The sequence below is a fragment of the Panicum virgatum genome, chromosome 9K, assembly GCF_016808335.1.
Source record: "Panicum virgatum strain AP13 chromosome 9K, P.virgatum_v5, whole genome shotgun sequence".
NCBI lineage: Eukaryota > Viridiplantae > Streptophyta > Magnoliopsida > Poales > Poaceae > Panicum > Panicum virgatum.
This window is the reverse complement of record NC_053144.1, coordinates 66,227,726-66,240,717: the sequence shown is the minus strand read 5'-3', so window position 1 is coordinate 66,240,717 and position 12,992 is coordinate 66,227,726. Positions and strand designations below refer to the sequence as shown.

The 12,992-nt window shown below is 50.8% G+C and overlaps 4 protein-coding genes across 6 annotated transcripts; 2 read left to right on the top strand and 2 right to left on the bottom strand.

Moving 5' to 3' along the window:
• The first annotated feature begins 949 nt into the window (after positions 1–949).
• On the top strand, positions 950–4,902 carry LOC120647187 (major facilitator superfamily domain-containing protein 12-like). 3 transcript variants are annotated; one of them, XM_039923860.1, is made up of 13 exons: positions 950–1,209; positions 1,566–1,788; positions 1,904–1,973; positions 2,059–2,255; positions 2,332–2,407; positions 2,677–2,760; positions 2,854–2,933; positions 3,008–3,134; positions 3,627–3,686; positions 3,830–3,880; positions 3,972–4,130; positions 4,232–4,364; positions 4,493–4,902. In XM_039923860.1, the coding sequence occupies exons 2-13, from the start codon at positions 1,619–1,621 to the stop codon at positions 4,657–4,659; spliced, it is 1,374 nt and encodes a 457-aa protein (XP_039779794.1). In that variant the 5' UTR covers positions 950–1,209; positions 1,566–1,618; the 3' UTR covers positions 4,660–4,902. The 3 variants fall into 3 exon arrangements, with proteins under 3 accessions (XP_039779794.1, XP_039779792.1, XP_039779793.1); XM_039923858.1 differs by having other exon boundaries at positions 1,544–1,788; XM_039923859.1 differs by lacking the exon at positions 950–1,209 and having other exon boundaries at positions 1,261–1,788.
• Positions 4,876–6,348, bottom strand: LOC120647188 (late embryogenesis abundant protein 29-like). The gene is made up of 2 exons (XM_039923861.1): positions 5,977–6,348; positions 4,876–5,872 (listed from the first exon to the last, which is right to left on the bottom strand). Exons 1-2 carry the CDS (start codon positions 6,239–6,241, stop codon positions 5,079–5,081), a joined length of 1,059 nt encoding a protein of 352 aa, XP_039779795.1. The 5' UTR covers positions 6,242–6,348; the 3' UTR covers positions 4,876–5,078.
• A 777-nt stretch (positions 6,349–7,125) lies between these two features.
• Positions 7,126–9,349, top strand: LOC120647186. Its single transcript, XM_039923857.1, has 5 exons — positions 7,126–7,537; positions 8,200–8,299; positions 8,395–8,518; positions 8,783–8,878; positions 8,990–9,349. Exons 1-5 carry the CDS (start codon positions 7,204–7,206, stop codon positions 9,110–9,112), a joined length of 777 nt encoding a protein of 258 aa, XP_039779791.1. The 5' UTR covers positions 7,126–7,203; the 3' UTR covers positions 9,113–9,349.
• On the bottom strand, positions 9,270–11,273 carry LOC120647185. Its single transcript, XM_039923856.1, has 6 exons — positions 10,949–11,273; positions 10,614–10,843; positions 10,434–10,520; positions 10,010–10,159; positions 9,693–9,887; positions 9,270–9,604 (listed from the first exon to the last, which is right to left on the bottom strand). Exons 1-6 carry the CDS (start codon positions 10,992–10,994, stop codon positions 9,494–9,496), a joined length of 819 nt encoding a protein of 272 aa, XP_039779790.1. The 5' UTR covers positions 10,995–11,273; the 3' UTR covers positions 9,270–9,493.
• Between the last annotated feature and the right edge of the window lie 1,719 nt (positions 11,274–12,992).

Genomic DNA, 12,992 nt, shown 5'->3' with positions numbered 1-12,992 from the left:
TGCTAAACCCCTGCCTTCCTTGTCAAAGGCATACCATGGGCTGCTAATGTTTCTTTCCTTCAATATAATGTTGCTAATGTGGCCAAGGAGTACTATATAGCTAGCAGGAATTTCCAGCCATGTCGTGCTAATCCTTACCTTGGAATGCATCTCCATTAGCTGATGAAGGAAAGAGAGAATTTGGACGACACCCAGCCAAGTTGGTCCATGTTGCTGACAACTCAATACATAGTAGTTGTATAACATACCTAGTATTCGATTTTTTTTCCTCGGATGAAAATGTAGCGTCTGGCCCTTTTAGCACGAGATATGACCAAATGCGCTCGTAATGGTAAGCAATACCTAATCCAGGCCCGGCTGCTACCGTTCCCGCTTTCCTGGAACGACCAAATCTGCCATGACTTGTTGACATATTTTGCCCAAATCATAACTTTCCAAGATGAAATGTCGTTACCTTGATTCACATTATTTTCTTGACCCAGCAACAGAAAGCAGGACTCCAAACGAAGAGTAAAATCACGGGCAATGCCACAGTGAAGTCAGTAACGCTAACCCTGCCCCCCGGCCATCGCCGGCGCCGCGCCGCGCCACCGCGTCGTCAGATGCTTCACCGTGCACTTGAACAGCAGGGGTATCTTCTGTCTTACAAGTTGCAAGTCGCGCGAATCTGAGTTCCAGCCCAGGACGAGACGGGGAAGATAAGGGAAGAGCATGCCCGGAACGCTACAGAGTCTGAGGCCGCGACGCCAGACGCCCACGCAAACGGCCAAACGGGCAACCCGACCGGCGTCTGAACTGCGGAAAGGCCGGATCGCTTTCTTTTCCAGCGCCGAACGGGGAAATCATGATCCGGAAAACGACGATGGAAAATAGGTTGGAGGATTCTTCGATTAATAAACTTTGAATGCCCTGTGGCGGCGGCGTCCACCGCTCACTACGCTCGGCCAGTTGGTAGCAGCGCAGCCCGCTCGCCGCCTATAAAATTCCCTTCCACCGCCGGATCCCGTCGTGCCGCGCTCGCCGATCAGCGATCACCGCTGCTCCCCTCGCCTGTCTTCCTCAGGGCACGTGCGCACACGCGACCGCGCTCTCTCGCATTGACTGCGCCCTTTCTCTCGCTTCTTGTGACTGAATCTCGGCGCGGTTCGCGTGCTCCCGTCCGCGGCCGCCGCCGCCGCCGCGCGCGTTGCTGCCTCCCAACGTTTCCAGGTTCTGACTTGTTTGTTTCTTGTTCTCGCTTTTTGAGAGACCTGACCTGTTTCATTCGAGGCGATAAAGATAAGAGGATTAGATTGTGCTGGGAGTCCGCGTAGGACGTACAGTTCTGATTGTTTTGCTACTGACGGCTCTTCTGTGGGGATTGCGTCGTTGTGTTTTCTTTGTTTCTTCTCCGAGTGGGTTTTGTCAAGTTTCTTTCCTTGCTGTTGCTCTGAAAGCCTGCGGCATTGTCAAATTGTTGTTGCACTTGCTAGTTGCTTAGCATTTTACAAGACGCAGAGACACTTTCCTCATCCATCCCCACCACCCCTGAATTCTAATGCAGGTTCAGTTGTCTCAAAATCCAGAATTGTAGCTCAAGACATTCAGAAGCTGCCAGTAGTACCACCCAGCTCCCTCCATGGCTGATGCAAAGGATGATGGGGTCATGGCCGAGGCACAGATCGCGCAGCCTCTCGGACGGTGGCCGATACTGTCCTACGGCGTCGGGCACATGCTCAACGACATCACCTCGGCATGTTGGTTCACGTACCTGCTGCTCTTCTTGCAGCAAATCGGCCTTGCTCCAAGGTATATCAGAGAATCTCTACAGATAGCATCACACTACTTGACAGTATAAACTTTCGTTCTTTTTGAACACGTATGTTTAAAGCAGCTGACCTAAACTTTGCGTTACCTCTTGCAGAGATGCAGCAATTGTGATGCTCTCAGGCCAGGTTGCAGATGGGCTGATGACGATCCTCGCAGGCGAGATGGTTGAAACAGAACTCAAACTAAATATAATTTTGCAGAATATAATACGTTACTAATTGATCTCTAAATAATGCGCCACATGATCAGATTGACAGGTTTGGCCGCTTCAAGCTGTGGCACGTTGCAGGATCGGTCCTGGTCGGCGTTTCCTTCTCTTCAGTGTTCGGTGGCTGTCTCCTCTGCACCATTCTGGGGACAGATTCATACCTCGTGAGGACAGTAGGTTACAGCATTTTTGCAGCGGTGTTCAACATCGGTTGGGCAGCCACACAAGTTTCCCACATGTAAGGTTCTTGTTGCAATCGGACTGAAATTATTGCCTGATATTTGGGCTCTGACTAATGCATTTTCTTCGTTCAGGTCAATGGTGAACTGCATGACACTGAATCCAACAAGCCGTGTGGCCTTAGCAAGCTGCAGAAATGCGTTCACTATGGTGAGTGAGTACCAGCAATTAGCATGTTCACCTTATGGACACTTTGTAGCTGGCAGTTGTTCCTACTAGAATTCTGCAATCGAACTAGAACTTATTATACATGCAACACGAATCTTCTTACTGTCGTCCCTTTCTTATTTATTAAAACTGACGTGCTAGAAGTGTGTGGACCCATTTGTTAATGTCCAAATCAAGTAATCAACTGTGTGTTGTTCACCTTTAAACAAACTTTCACATGGGCCATATACTCACAAGAATAGCAAACACAGGTGGCAAATCTTGGTCTGTATGCGATTGCGTTAGCTGTCTTTGGTGTCATAAAGGCAAAAGAATGCTCAGACATTGTTCTTCAGGTAAGAGAAGCCAAAGCTTGCAGTTATAGACCAGAGAAACATAAGCAGATGTTTCTGGTTACTAACTTTCTCCTTCATTTCTTCACCCTGCAGTACCGGTGGATAGCATACCTGTCCATTTTCATCGGATGCGGCTTCCTGGTGGTCTTTCATATTGGGACCAATGAACCGACGTATGTTGATAGATCATTCTGAGTCGATATATGTGCTGTTAGGTTGTGTTTGTGCTGAATGTGTGGTTTTGCAGATTGAAGTCTGAATCTAACTGTAAGAAGAAGGCTCGGATTTCCTGGGGCTACTGGTTCAAGAAGACATTGTACTATCAAGTTGCTCTCTTGTATATGCTCGCAAGGCTGATCACAAACGTCTCTCAGGTTGGGCATATGGCACCATGTGCAATCAGAAAGTTTATGTTTCTTCTTTCAAAAATAAAGTTTATGATATCCATGAAAATGCACATGGCATGCTCTATTGTTGGCTTTGTTGTTAGTGGATTCTTAAAATAAGATTCCATCTGCCATGCGAACACTAGTCCCTAAGATATCTTTACTGTCCGTCCATTCCTAATTCTATACTAGAACGTTTTAATATACAAAATCTCTCAAAACCTGACTTCTCAGTTCACGTTGTTTTAAATCCAGTTGAAGTAAGTCATGTTTAGCGCAGTGAGGTGAGTCATGAGATTTTTTTTTTCATTTGAATTGGGGCCTTCCCTGCTTCTTTTTTTGAACTGTACACAGCGAGGGAGGCCCCCGCTGTGAAAAAAAAAGCCTTTTCCCTGCTCCATGGGTACACGCCAGAATTAGCTCTGCCATGTTATTATCTCTGGATTTAATCTCTTACATGTGCTCATTTTCCCTTTCCAGTCTCTCATCGCTTTCTACGTCACCAGAGATTTGAGAATGAATGAATACTCGAAAGCAATAGTGAGTTTCCTTATTCCTTTTCTATTTCAGTTATTCCTTAGCATTCTTTTTCTTTTTTAAAAAAAGATCCGTATTGAGTTGACATACACTTACGCTCTCCTTTTTTTCTCTCCCCTTTGATCTCTCTCTCTCTCTCTGTGCAGATACCGGCGATCATATTCTGTTGCAGCTTCGTCGTGTCCATCGTCCTGCAGGTCCAACACCCCGCACAGAACCCGTTAAACAAACGTTCACTCTGCAAAGTTCAGTCATTCCTCACACACCTTGCAACTGCACGCGATGCAGGAGATCAAATGGAACAGCCGCCGCCTCAAGTCCCTCCTCACCGTCGGCGCGACGCTCTGGGTGATCTCGGGCGTCGCGGTCTTCGTCCTCCCGAGCCAGATGCACAACCTCATGTACCCTCTCGCCATGGTCATCGGCGCTGCCAACGCGCTCGTCATGGTAAAACACCGGGCGCCTGGATTGCAACCTGATGCCAAGTCGAAATCTTCTCCTAGTTCGTTTGGGCCTTTTGCCTGCTCTGACTTGGGAGCACTGAGCAGGTCACGACGGTTGGGCTGGAGAGCGCGCTGGTCGGGGAGGACCTGAACGGCTGCGCGTTCGTCTACGGCTCGCTCAGCTTCTTGGACAAGATCTCCTGCGGAATCGCCCTGTTCGTTCTCGAATCATACGAAGGTAACGTTGAGATCAGCAAGAACAGAGTGAATGCAGCTCCAAATTTGATGTGTCTTGACAGAAAAAAAAAACTCTGCTGGAAATGTCAGCAACTGATTGGGTATTTGGGTGTGGCTCTTTTGTTGCAGACACCATGAGCTGCGGCGAGACGAGGGGACTGAACACGGTGAGCAGGTACGGCACGGGCCTGATCCCCTCCTGCTTCGCCGTCCTCTCCCTGGTGGTCACCTCCATGCTGAGGCTGCAGGACGCCACTCCGAGAGCCGCTGCACTGGAAGCGCCGCTACTTGTCTGAAGCAATGTGTTCAAGAACCGGTGATCTCCCACACATTGTGTATGTAAGAATTTGGATTGAACAGAAGAGGAAATTCGCGTCCTCTTCAATTAGGTTTGAAGAGGAATGTTGTGCGTTGTCGCATTCTTTCAATTAGTTTTGAAAGGAGGCCACTTTTTTGTAATAATAATATGAGTTATGTTGTCTTGTACTACCATTGTAGCATCACAATTCCAATTTTGAAGTGAAAGAAGCATGTCTGCACATTATCAGATTATTATACAAAGTAGGAACAGCACCATGGCTGGAACAAGAAGTGCACAGCTGTGTGAAAAACTAAGAGCAAACACACTGAAAACATCATGAACAGGAGCTATGGCATGGAGTGTGAAAGAAAGATTTGATCGATCGAGTCGAGTCGAGTGTCGGCTCCGAGCTGCTCACAGCTCGTCGACCGTCCGGTGCTTGCCCGTGGCGTCGACGTCCGCCCTCCGGTGCTTCTCCCTGCTGTCGCCGTCGGCGCCGGTCACCTTCTCCTTGGTCTCCTCGATCCTCTCCTTGGCCGCGTCGGCCGTCTCCCGCGCCTTCTCCTTCACCTTCTCGTACCCTTGGTTGGCCTTCTCCTTGGCCGCCTCCGCCGTCTCCCACGCCGCGTCCTTGGCTGACGCCGCCTTCCCCTTGGCCGCCTCCTTGGACTGCTGCGCCTTCTTGCCGGCCTCCTCCGCCGTCTCCCACGCCGCGTCCTTGGCCGACGCCGCCTTCTCCGCCTCCTTGGACTGCTGCGCCTTGTTGCCGGCCGCCTCCGCCGTCTCCCACGCCGCGTCCTTGGCCGCGCCGGCTTTACTGACCGCGGCGTCCTTGGCCGCCGCAGCCTTGTCCTTGGCGGCGGCCGTCGTCTCCCACGCGGCGTCCTTGGCCGTCCCGGCCTTCTCCGCCGCCGCGTCCGTGGTCTGGCGCAGCGTCTCGTGCGCCTTGCCGGCCTTGTCCTTGGCGGCCTCCTCGACCTTGGCCTTGCCCTGCTTGGAGCGCTCGTGCGCCTCGGCGCCGCTCTGGGTCGCCGTCTCGGCCGCCTCCTTGGTCTTGTCCTTGGCGTACCCCGCCTTGGTGGACGCCTCGCCGGCCGCGCCCTTCACCGTCTCCTTGGCCTGATCCTTGGCCTGGCCGGCCTTGCTCGACGCGCCCGCCGCGGCATCCCCCGCCGCGTCCTTGGCGTCGCCTGCCTTCTTCCCGACCTCTGCAGCAGCAACCAGCATTAATTAGTGCGGCATGCACGGCGCGAGAGGGAAGAAGAGCAAGTTGAGGTTGGGAAGGGAAATGGTGGTGGCGGTAGCTTATTACCGGAGGCGGCGTGCTGGGCGGACTCGCGCGCGGACTCGGCGGTGTGGCCGGCCTTGCGCGCGGCCTCCTCCTCGTCGACGTGCTTGAGCCCGAGCCCCTCGGAGATCTTGTCGTTGGCCCAGTCGGTCCACGACTCCTCCTCCGCGACGTCGTGGGCGTTCGCCTTGGCCGCCACGCCCACCGCCGACGCCGAGGCCACTGCCAGCAGCAGCAGCAGCAGCAGCAGCAGCACCGCTGGGACGGCGAACCCCCTCGACCGCGCCATCGATCGCCCTAAAGCTTAAGCTTGGCAGCCGCTACTAGTGCCGTAGCGGATTCAGGATACCTGAGTGCTTTGCTTTGTCAGGAGGGGATGCGAAGAGTGGAGCGGATGGTCGTGTGCTGGGTTTAGGGCGCGCGGGGTTTTTAATTTATGGGCAGGAGGGGGTTGGACGCGTGTAGGGGGCGGTTCGAGCGAGGCTTGTGGTGGGGCGAGTGGGCGACGGGTGTCCGGCTGAGGTGGCACGCTGCCGCACACGTCGTCTCGTCGGTCGCCGCTTTGGCCCTAGGGCGGCACAGCTTCTCGTCGCTTCTGGGCTTCCGAAATGCTACACACGTACGCGAGACCGAGACGTTCGGGGCGCCAAGGCGGGCAGCGCATGGGACGGGAGTTCGTCACGAGCAGGTACCGCTACGGATGCTCCCCTAGTGGGCGTGTTGGCCTTTCCTCTTTCAAGACCCTGGCCACAAGCTGAGACTTCAGTGACCGTAGCTGCTCACCGACTAGGATATGAACTCGTGAGGAAAAGCACCTTGTATAACAAAAAATTACATATTTGAAATAAAAAAAATACATCAATAATAATTAAGTATATGAATTTGGAAGAAAAATCAAAGGAAACAAAATTAAAAACATAAATTTCTTATGCATGTCACGAGATTAACAACCTACCAAACATTAGCCAGCATTTCCTTTCCCCAATGTTACCCATCTTTTCACACCCAAAGGCCAAAGAGCCCAAAACCCCGGATCAGAGAGATGGGGCCGGGCCGGGGTCACAGAGATGCCGGCCGCCGCCAGCCCACAGGAGGAGCCCCGACGGAACCCCGCCTTGAAACGTGCCAAACCTCAACAACCCGCGGTGGAAGTGGAACGGGAAAGATCTCCGGAAGACTGTAGCGTTTGCTGTTGCCGAGCTGCCGTGTCCCCGTTTCACACCCCTCGCCGCGCTTTGCTGGAACGTAAAAATGGCAGCTTCCTCGCCGCCCCTCCCGCCGCCGGGTGCCGCGGCCTCCACCACGCTGACCGGGAACCTCACAGCCTCCTCCCTCCTGTCCATCCCGCCGCCGCGCCCGCGCCTCGCCGCGGCGCACCGCCGGGCGGTCATGGCCGCGGCCGCGTCGCCTCGCCCCTCGCCGGCGCCGGAGGGGGGCGACGGCGACGATCAGGAGGTGGAGAGGGCGATGGGGATGGACGGCGGCATCCCCGGGACCTCCGGCGAGTTCCTGCGCCGCGTCTCCTCCCGCGCCTACGGCATGCGGCGACACCTCATGGAGTCGCTGGACTCCCTCGCCTACGATGGTAACGGTTCTAGGATCTCAACACTGCTCATGGTTTGATCATGTTCCCGTTGCCTTGGTTCCCTTAGGTTCGCACTTGGGGTTTGGCAAATCAGTATAGCTTAAGCCTTAAGATTTGGTGGCGGCCGGTTAGGCTGAAAATGTTTAGGGTCTAGTTGTGCGTGCGTCGTGTTTGCTGAAATGCCTGGTACCAATTGTCCAATGATGCGATCTTTGTGTGCGCGGGAAGATTGCGTGCTGCAATGAACTGGAGATCAGCGCCTACTCTGTGAGGCTTGGAGGGTAGGTTCCCGCGTCGCGTGTTTCTTCAGACATTCGTTTCAGGTAGGCCAAGATAGGCTACGATAGCTCTTTCAGCCCCAGCAGTTTCCTCGCATCTGTCCTAAATCACGTGCCATGCCTTGCGTGAGCAATTGGACAAGTCTGCTGATGGGGTGCTGGCAATTACTAATTGATATGCAGAAGCTGCTTTTGGTATGACAGGATACTGTCACCAGTATCAAGCAGCTTTGGGGATTTGATTAGTTGAGTCTTGATGCACATACTAGACTGTACCCAGTTGTTATTGCCTTTCTTTCCTTTCTCCCCTTAAGATAAATATGCACAATATTTGAACTATACAGTTTGAAATTTTGTAACATTTGGTGTTTCATGATGGTTCAGTATTGGAGACAAACCCATGGAGAGAAGATTCCAAGCCAGTCTATGTACTGGCCAGGAATGATAACCAGCTATGGACAATGAAAACACGCAGGAGCCGCAAGTCAGAATTGAGTGATACTGTTACATTTAGTTTGTCACAACTCTGCAGCTCACTGACCATTATAAACTGCTCATGTTATCAATTATCTTCTGCAGTGAAGTTGAAAGGGAACTTGGAATGCTTTTCTCAAAGGGAGGGGGTTCAGGAGTTGGAACTAAATCAAAGTACTCTGGCTCCAAGTTTAACATGGTCGTTGAAGATATCAGAGAGGGAGTGCTGGTGAGTAGCTGTCTGAAGGAGTACATGTTTGAAGATATGTTCTTGGCAGACAACTTGCCATTCTTCCTTTTCTTTTGACTGAGTAGTACATTCACTTGTTTAGTCCATAATCTTTACACTCCTTTTCTAACTCATCATCTTTGGGATGGTACTTAGCTAAAATATAATCATTCACCCTTTTGGTCTATGCACAGCCAAACTCAAATATAAAATATGTCGACCAACATACAAAGTACTGATGAATAATCTTGTCCTTTTCTGCAGGTATTTGAGGATGAGGATGATGCTGTAAAGTATTGTGATCTTCTTCAGGGTGGTGGTCAATGGTGCGAGGGAATTGCAGAGATAGAAGCATCATCAGTAAGATAAATTTGTTTGGTGGACATTCATAGTTTCTGGTTACCAAATGATCAGGCACGTAACCAACTGATCAGGCACGTAACAACTTGTCATAATTGTGGCTGTCTGTAGGTTTTCAGCATGTGCCAGAAAATGAAAGCCCTTGCTGTTCTTTTCCGACGTGGAAGGACTCCTCCAATGCCTCAAAGCCTCGAGCACGACTTAAGGGCGAGAAGGTGGTCTTTGGAAGACTAGGGTTGTTTGTTTACACTATATAGAACTGTTAATTGTATTATAGCTGTTGAAAGGCCATAGACCATGTACACCACATAGTACATATAACTCCCTAGCTGGAATGAAAGAAGTCAGTCTGACAGTAAACACAGACGATAGCTCGACAGTCGACACCAGATATCTCTTTGAAATTGAATATTCTTGTAATTATGTACATTCCGAAACTTCATTTTACAATGAATAAACGTGATTCATCAAGTTGCATTGTCTGGTGTCATCCAACTGGTGAATGCACAAAGGGCTGGTGACCCTGTTGTTGACACGGCCACTCCAAAGAATCCGTAGTCATGTCTGCTGCTTTGCCTACTGTTACCGGGCTGTGAAATGTGAGTGCCTCAAAATTCAGGGCGAAGTGCGTCTGTCAGTTAGCTTCTCCCTCGTGTATCTTTTGAAATCTGCCGCCAGCCCTGTATCGAAGTCCTGCTTCATCTGCTCTGCCAGCTGCCGCAGCACCTGCGCATTGTTCACAGATCAAATTCATGTCGATTCTGAGAAGAGAAGGAACACCCATGACTATTGTCGCACAAGAGCAGACTCTGACCGTCTCGCCGACGCCTCTGATGATGCTCTCCGGGACCATGGCGAGCACCGGCGGGAGGTTGAAGCCTACGGTCATCTCGACGTGGCCCCTGAGGCTCTTCCTCCCCTCCCGCTGCGGGTACATCAAGCCCCTGACTGTGAGGGCGAGGTGCGACGGCATGGAGTTGCTGTCTAGACCGTTCAGCTTGTAGTCTGTCTGCTTGCAGCAGCAGCAGCAGCAGCAGCAAGGCACCAAGGTACATTCAGATCAGACGTCTGATGGTACATTCAGAAATAAATTGAGTTCTTGGTTGGGGGTTAGTGCCAGTTACCACTTACCACTTCCATGAGGAGGAGGCTGGTGGCGTGGATGGGGACGTTGGGCGGGTACTCCTTCCCGCCGGATTTCCTGACGAAGCGCATGACGATCACCGGCGACGCCGACAGGAAGAGGAACTGGATGGGCAGAAGCTGGACGCTCCATTCTTCCTGAAAGTTTGCGGTGGCGTTTTTCAGCATTGCGTGTATCCTTCACTTGAATAGTTCCGTGAAGCAGTGATTGTTTCAAAAATTGAGGCCATTGGTTGCCGGCAAGAAAACTGTGACTTGAGGTGAGGTGTTGTTTCGAACGTCAGGTTTCAGAGTCAATGAATGGAACAGAAGACACTGAAATTTTTCTGCATTTTCGGTGCAAGCATGTTCTGATCGACACCAGTTCAGAATTCAGATACGAAATTGATGAAGAAACGATAAAGCAACTAACATCATTGAGCTTCCTTCTTTTGCGCTGATCCGGAAACACAGCTCCAACGATCCTGGGACTGTTCTGCAGGTACTCATCAATGGACGCCTGCAGAAAGATAGAGGCTCCATGTAATCGGATCATCTGAAAATTGCACGGTAGAACTCCAACCAATTCATACAGCGTATATGCACGACATACCCCTTGTGTTTCACTCATAGGGATGTCGGTGTTGAACTTGTAAGAGAAGGTGAACAAGTCTCTGGAATTGATCTTCCCCCTCGATCTGCCGCCATGCGAAGGCGTCTTCAGAGCGCGTGTGGTGATGAACGACCGCGGCGATGGACAGTTCTGAACAAGGCCCTTTCTTGATCTCTGATCTGCCACTGATCTGAATATCGTGCTCCCTCCTGATCCAGAACCCCTATACACTGTAACATCACCCCTATCAGTCAAATATGCCATACTCGACTAAACTAGAAAAATTTCTGACAAAAATGAAGTACAAGTTCCATGAAAGAAGGAAAGACAGGCACCTGGATGGGCTGCGAGATGGCATGAAGTGAGGTGTAGCATTGTCATCTCTAGCCTGCGATGGCAATCTTTCTCGCTCTTCTACCAATAGCTGATCGAGTTTATGGGGTTTCCCTGATCGATTCCTGGGCCAATAAGTAACACCACAATGGCTGGCGTGCGGGGTTGAGCCTTCTTGCAAGGAAAGGCAATTGAGCCTGTCTCTCTGTAGTAGGTGTAGGTCCTACACGCCGCGTCTCTTCTTCCATGTCGCGCCAGGAGTTTCCCGAGCTTTTTCGCGGTGGCTGGGCTCTCTATAGTCTTCTCCGACCATGTTTGTCAGACGCTACTGGTAGCTGCAGACATGGGGAAAAATTGCGAAGGGTCTGTTTAGTTCATTTTGCAAAATAATTTTGCAAAGGAATCTTGATCATTTGAAGTACTAAATGAAGTCTATTTGTAAAACTTTTTGCATAGATGGATTGTAAATCGCGAGACGAATCTAATGATGCTAATTAATCCATGATTAATTAATAATTAGCGGATGGTTACTGTAGCATCACTGTTGCAAATCATAGATTAAGTATACTCATTAGAATCGTCTCGCGGTTTACAGCCCATCCATGCAAAAAGTTTTGTAAATAGATTTCATTTAGTACTTCAAATTAGCAAAATTTCTTTTCACTTTAATGCGTTTACGGTTTTTTTGCGTTTACATGTAAATAACTAAACAGGGCCGAAGACAAGAAAATTAGGCGCAGCTACATGATGGATGGATACACGTAACCGAAGAGACCGGGATATTTTGTTGCGTGCAGTGATTCGCTTGCCCACTGCATATGTTCTCTGCACATTTCTCTTTGCCATGTGAACAAATTTGACTCCTTTCTTGGAGGGAGATGATGCTGTACAAGCACAGAAGTAGTCGAAGCTTCAAGGGTGAGACTTAAATAAGTGTAAACTGAGCTAGGAGATTTGCGCTTCATTCAAACATGTTGGTTTTGAGATATTTCACTTCACAAGTCGTGCGTGCACGGAAGCCCAACCTGACAACAACTCAACGCGAAAGGGAACAAGCATGCACGGCTGCGCCCAGAAACGCTTGTGCTGATCCCTTGCTTTCCTTTTTTTTTACCAAAACCTATGGTAGTTTTATTCTCTTGTTACCACGGCCACATATCAAGGTTTTTTTATACAGGGACAGCAAATTAAGGGTTTTCTAACGGGTAACGGCAAATCAATTTACTTTTGCAAACAACATCCATAGAGGAAAAAATGAGAGACGTAGGGTGATGGAGGGAGTTGCAACAGCGAAGCCCACTGCCACCGACAGGAAGAGGAACTGGATGAGGGTATCTACCGCAAATTTTAATTACATATAGGCCCCTACCGCCGGATGAGGGTATCTACCGCAAATTTTAATTACATATAGGCCCCTACCGCCCGGTAGGGGCCGGCCGCCCCGAGACGGGCGGTAGGGGTATTGTCGTGGTGCTGCAAACCACGGCCGGGTGGCGGAAGGCACCCGCCCTAGCCCAGAGGGTGTGTACTCGGGGTTAGCTAGTCCCAGATGGATCTCACTCAAGAACACGATGAACACAGCAAGATTTAGAGTGGTTCGGGCCGCCGAAGCGTAATACCCTACGTCCACTGTGTGTTGTATTGCCTTCCCACGAGAGTGAGAGAGGTTTTGAGAGCTTATGTGTCCGGAGAGCCAGACTGAGTCTGGGCGTGTCCAGCGAGCGCCTCCCTTTTATATCTCAAGGGAGGCGCGTACATGGCTGCCGGGACCCCGACAAGTGGGCCCAGCGATGCAGTATAAAATAACATACTGTTCATACATTATGCCGTTGCAGGCAAAGGAGATCTTTCTCTGGATATCCTTGCCTGCCCTTGGGGTCCCCCGTTCAGCATGTCCAGGCGCTGTCTTGTCGGAACGGCGCCAGTCGTTGCCAGCGGCGTCGCCTGCCACGTAGCTGAACGGGCTGTGTAGCTTGCGGCATAGGCGGCATGATGGAAAAGTGTCGTGCCGTCGTATCCATTTAATGCTGCAGACGGGCTCCGCGC

What these genes read in the sequence shown, in the direction of transcription:
- LOC120647187 (XM_039923860.1), top strand. Translation starts at nt 1,619, where the DNA reads ATGGCTGATGCAAAGGATGATGGGGTCATGGCCGAGGCACAGATCGCG. An exon ending in GCTCAGACATTGTTCTTCAG is followed by an intron (nt 2,761 to 2,853) that starts GTAAGAGAAGCC and finishes TTCACCCTGCAG; the next exon opens with TACCGGTGGATAGCATACCT. An exon ending in CTGCCAACGCGCTCGTCATG is followed by an intron (nt 4,131 to 4,231) that starts GTAAAACACCGG and finishes AGCACTGAGCAG; the next exon opens with GTCACGACGGTTGGGCTGGA.
- LOC120647188 (XM_039923861.1), bottom strand. Translation starts at nt 6,241, where the DNA reads ATGGCGCGGTCGAGGGGGTTCGCCGTCCCAGCGGTGCTGCTGCTGCTG. An exon ending in CGCCCAGCACGCCGCCTCCG is followed by an intron (nt 5,873 to 5,976) that starts GTAATAAGCTAC and finishes TTGCTGCTGCAG; the next exon opens with AGGTCGGGAAGAAGGCAGGC.
- LOC120647186 (XM_039923857.1), top strand. Translation starts at nt 7,204, where the DNA reads ATGGCAGCTTCCTCGCCGCCCCTCCCGCCGCCGGGTGCCGCGGCCTCC. An exon ending in AAAACACGCAGGAGCCGCAA is followed by an intron (nt 8,300 to 8,394) that starts GTCAGAATTGAG and finishes TATCTTCTGCAG; the next exon opens with TGAAGTTGAAAGGGAACTTG. An exon ending in CAGAGATAGAAGCATCATCA is followed by an intron (nt 8,879 to 8,989) that starts GTAAGATAAATT and finishes GGCTGTCTGTAG; the next exon opens with GTTTTCAGCATGTGCCAGAA.
- LOC120647185 (XM_039923856.1), bottom strand. Translation starts at nt 10,994, where the DNA reads ATGACAATGCTACACCTCACTTCATGCCATCTCGCAGCCCATCCAG. An exon ending in CCATCTCGCAGCCCATCCAG is followed by an intron (nt 10,844 to 10,948) that starts GTGCCTGTCTTT and finishes GTGATGTTACAG; the next exon opens with TGTATAGGGGTTCTGGATCA. An exon ending in TCAGAGGCGTCGGCGAGACG is followed by an intron (nt 9,605 to 9,692) that starts GTCAGAGTCTGC and finishes AACAATGCGCAG; the next exon opens with GTGCTGCGGCAGCTGGCAGA.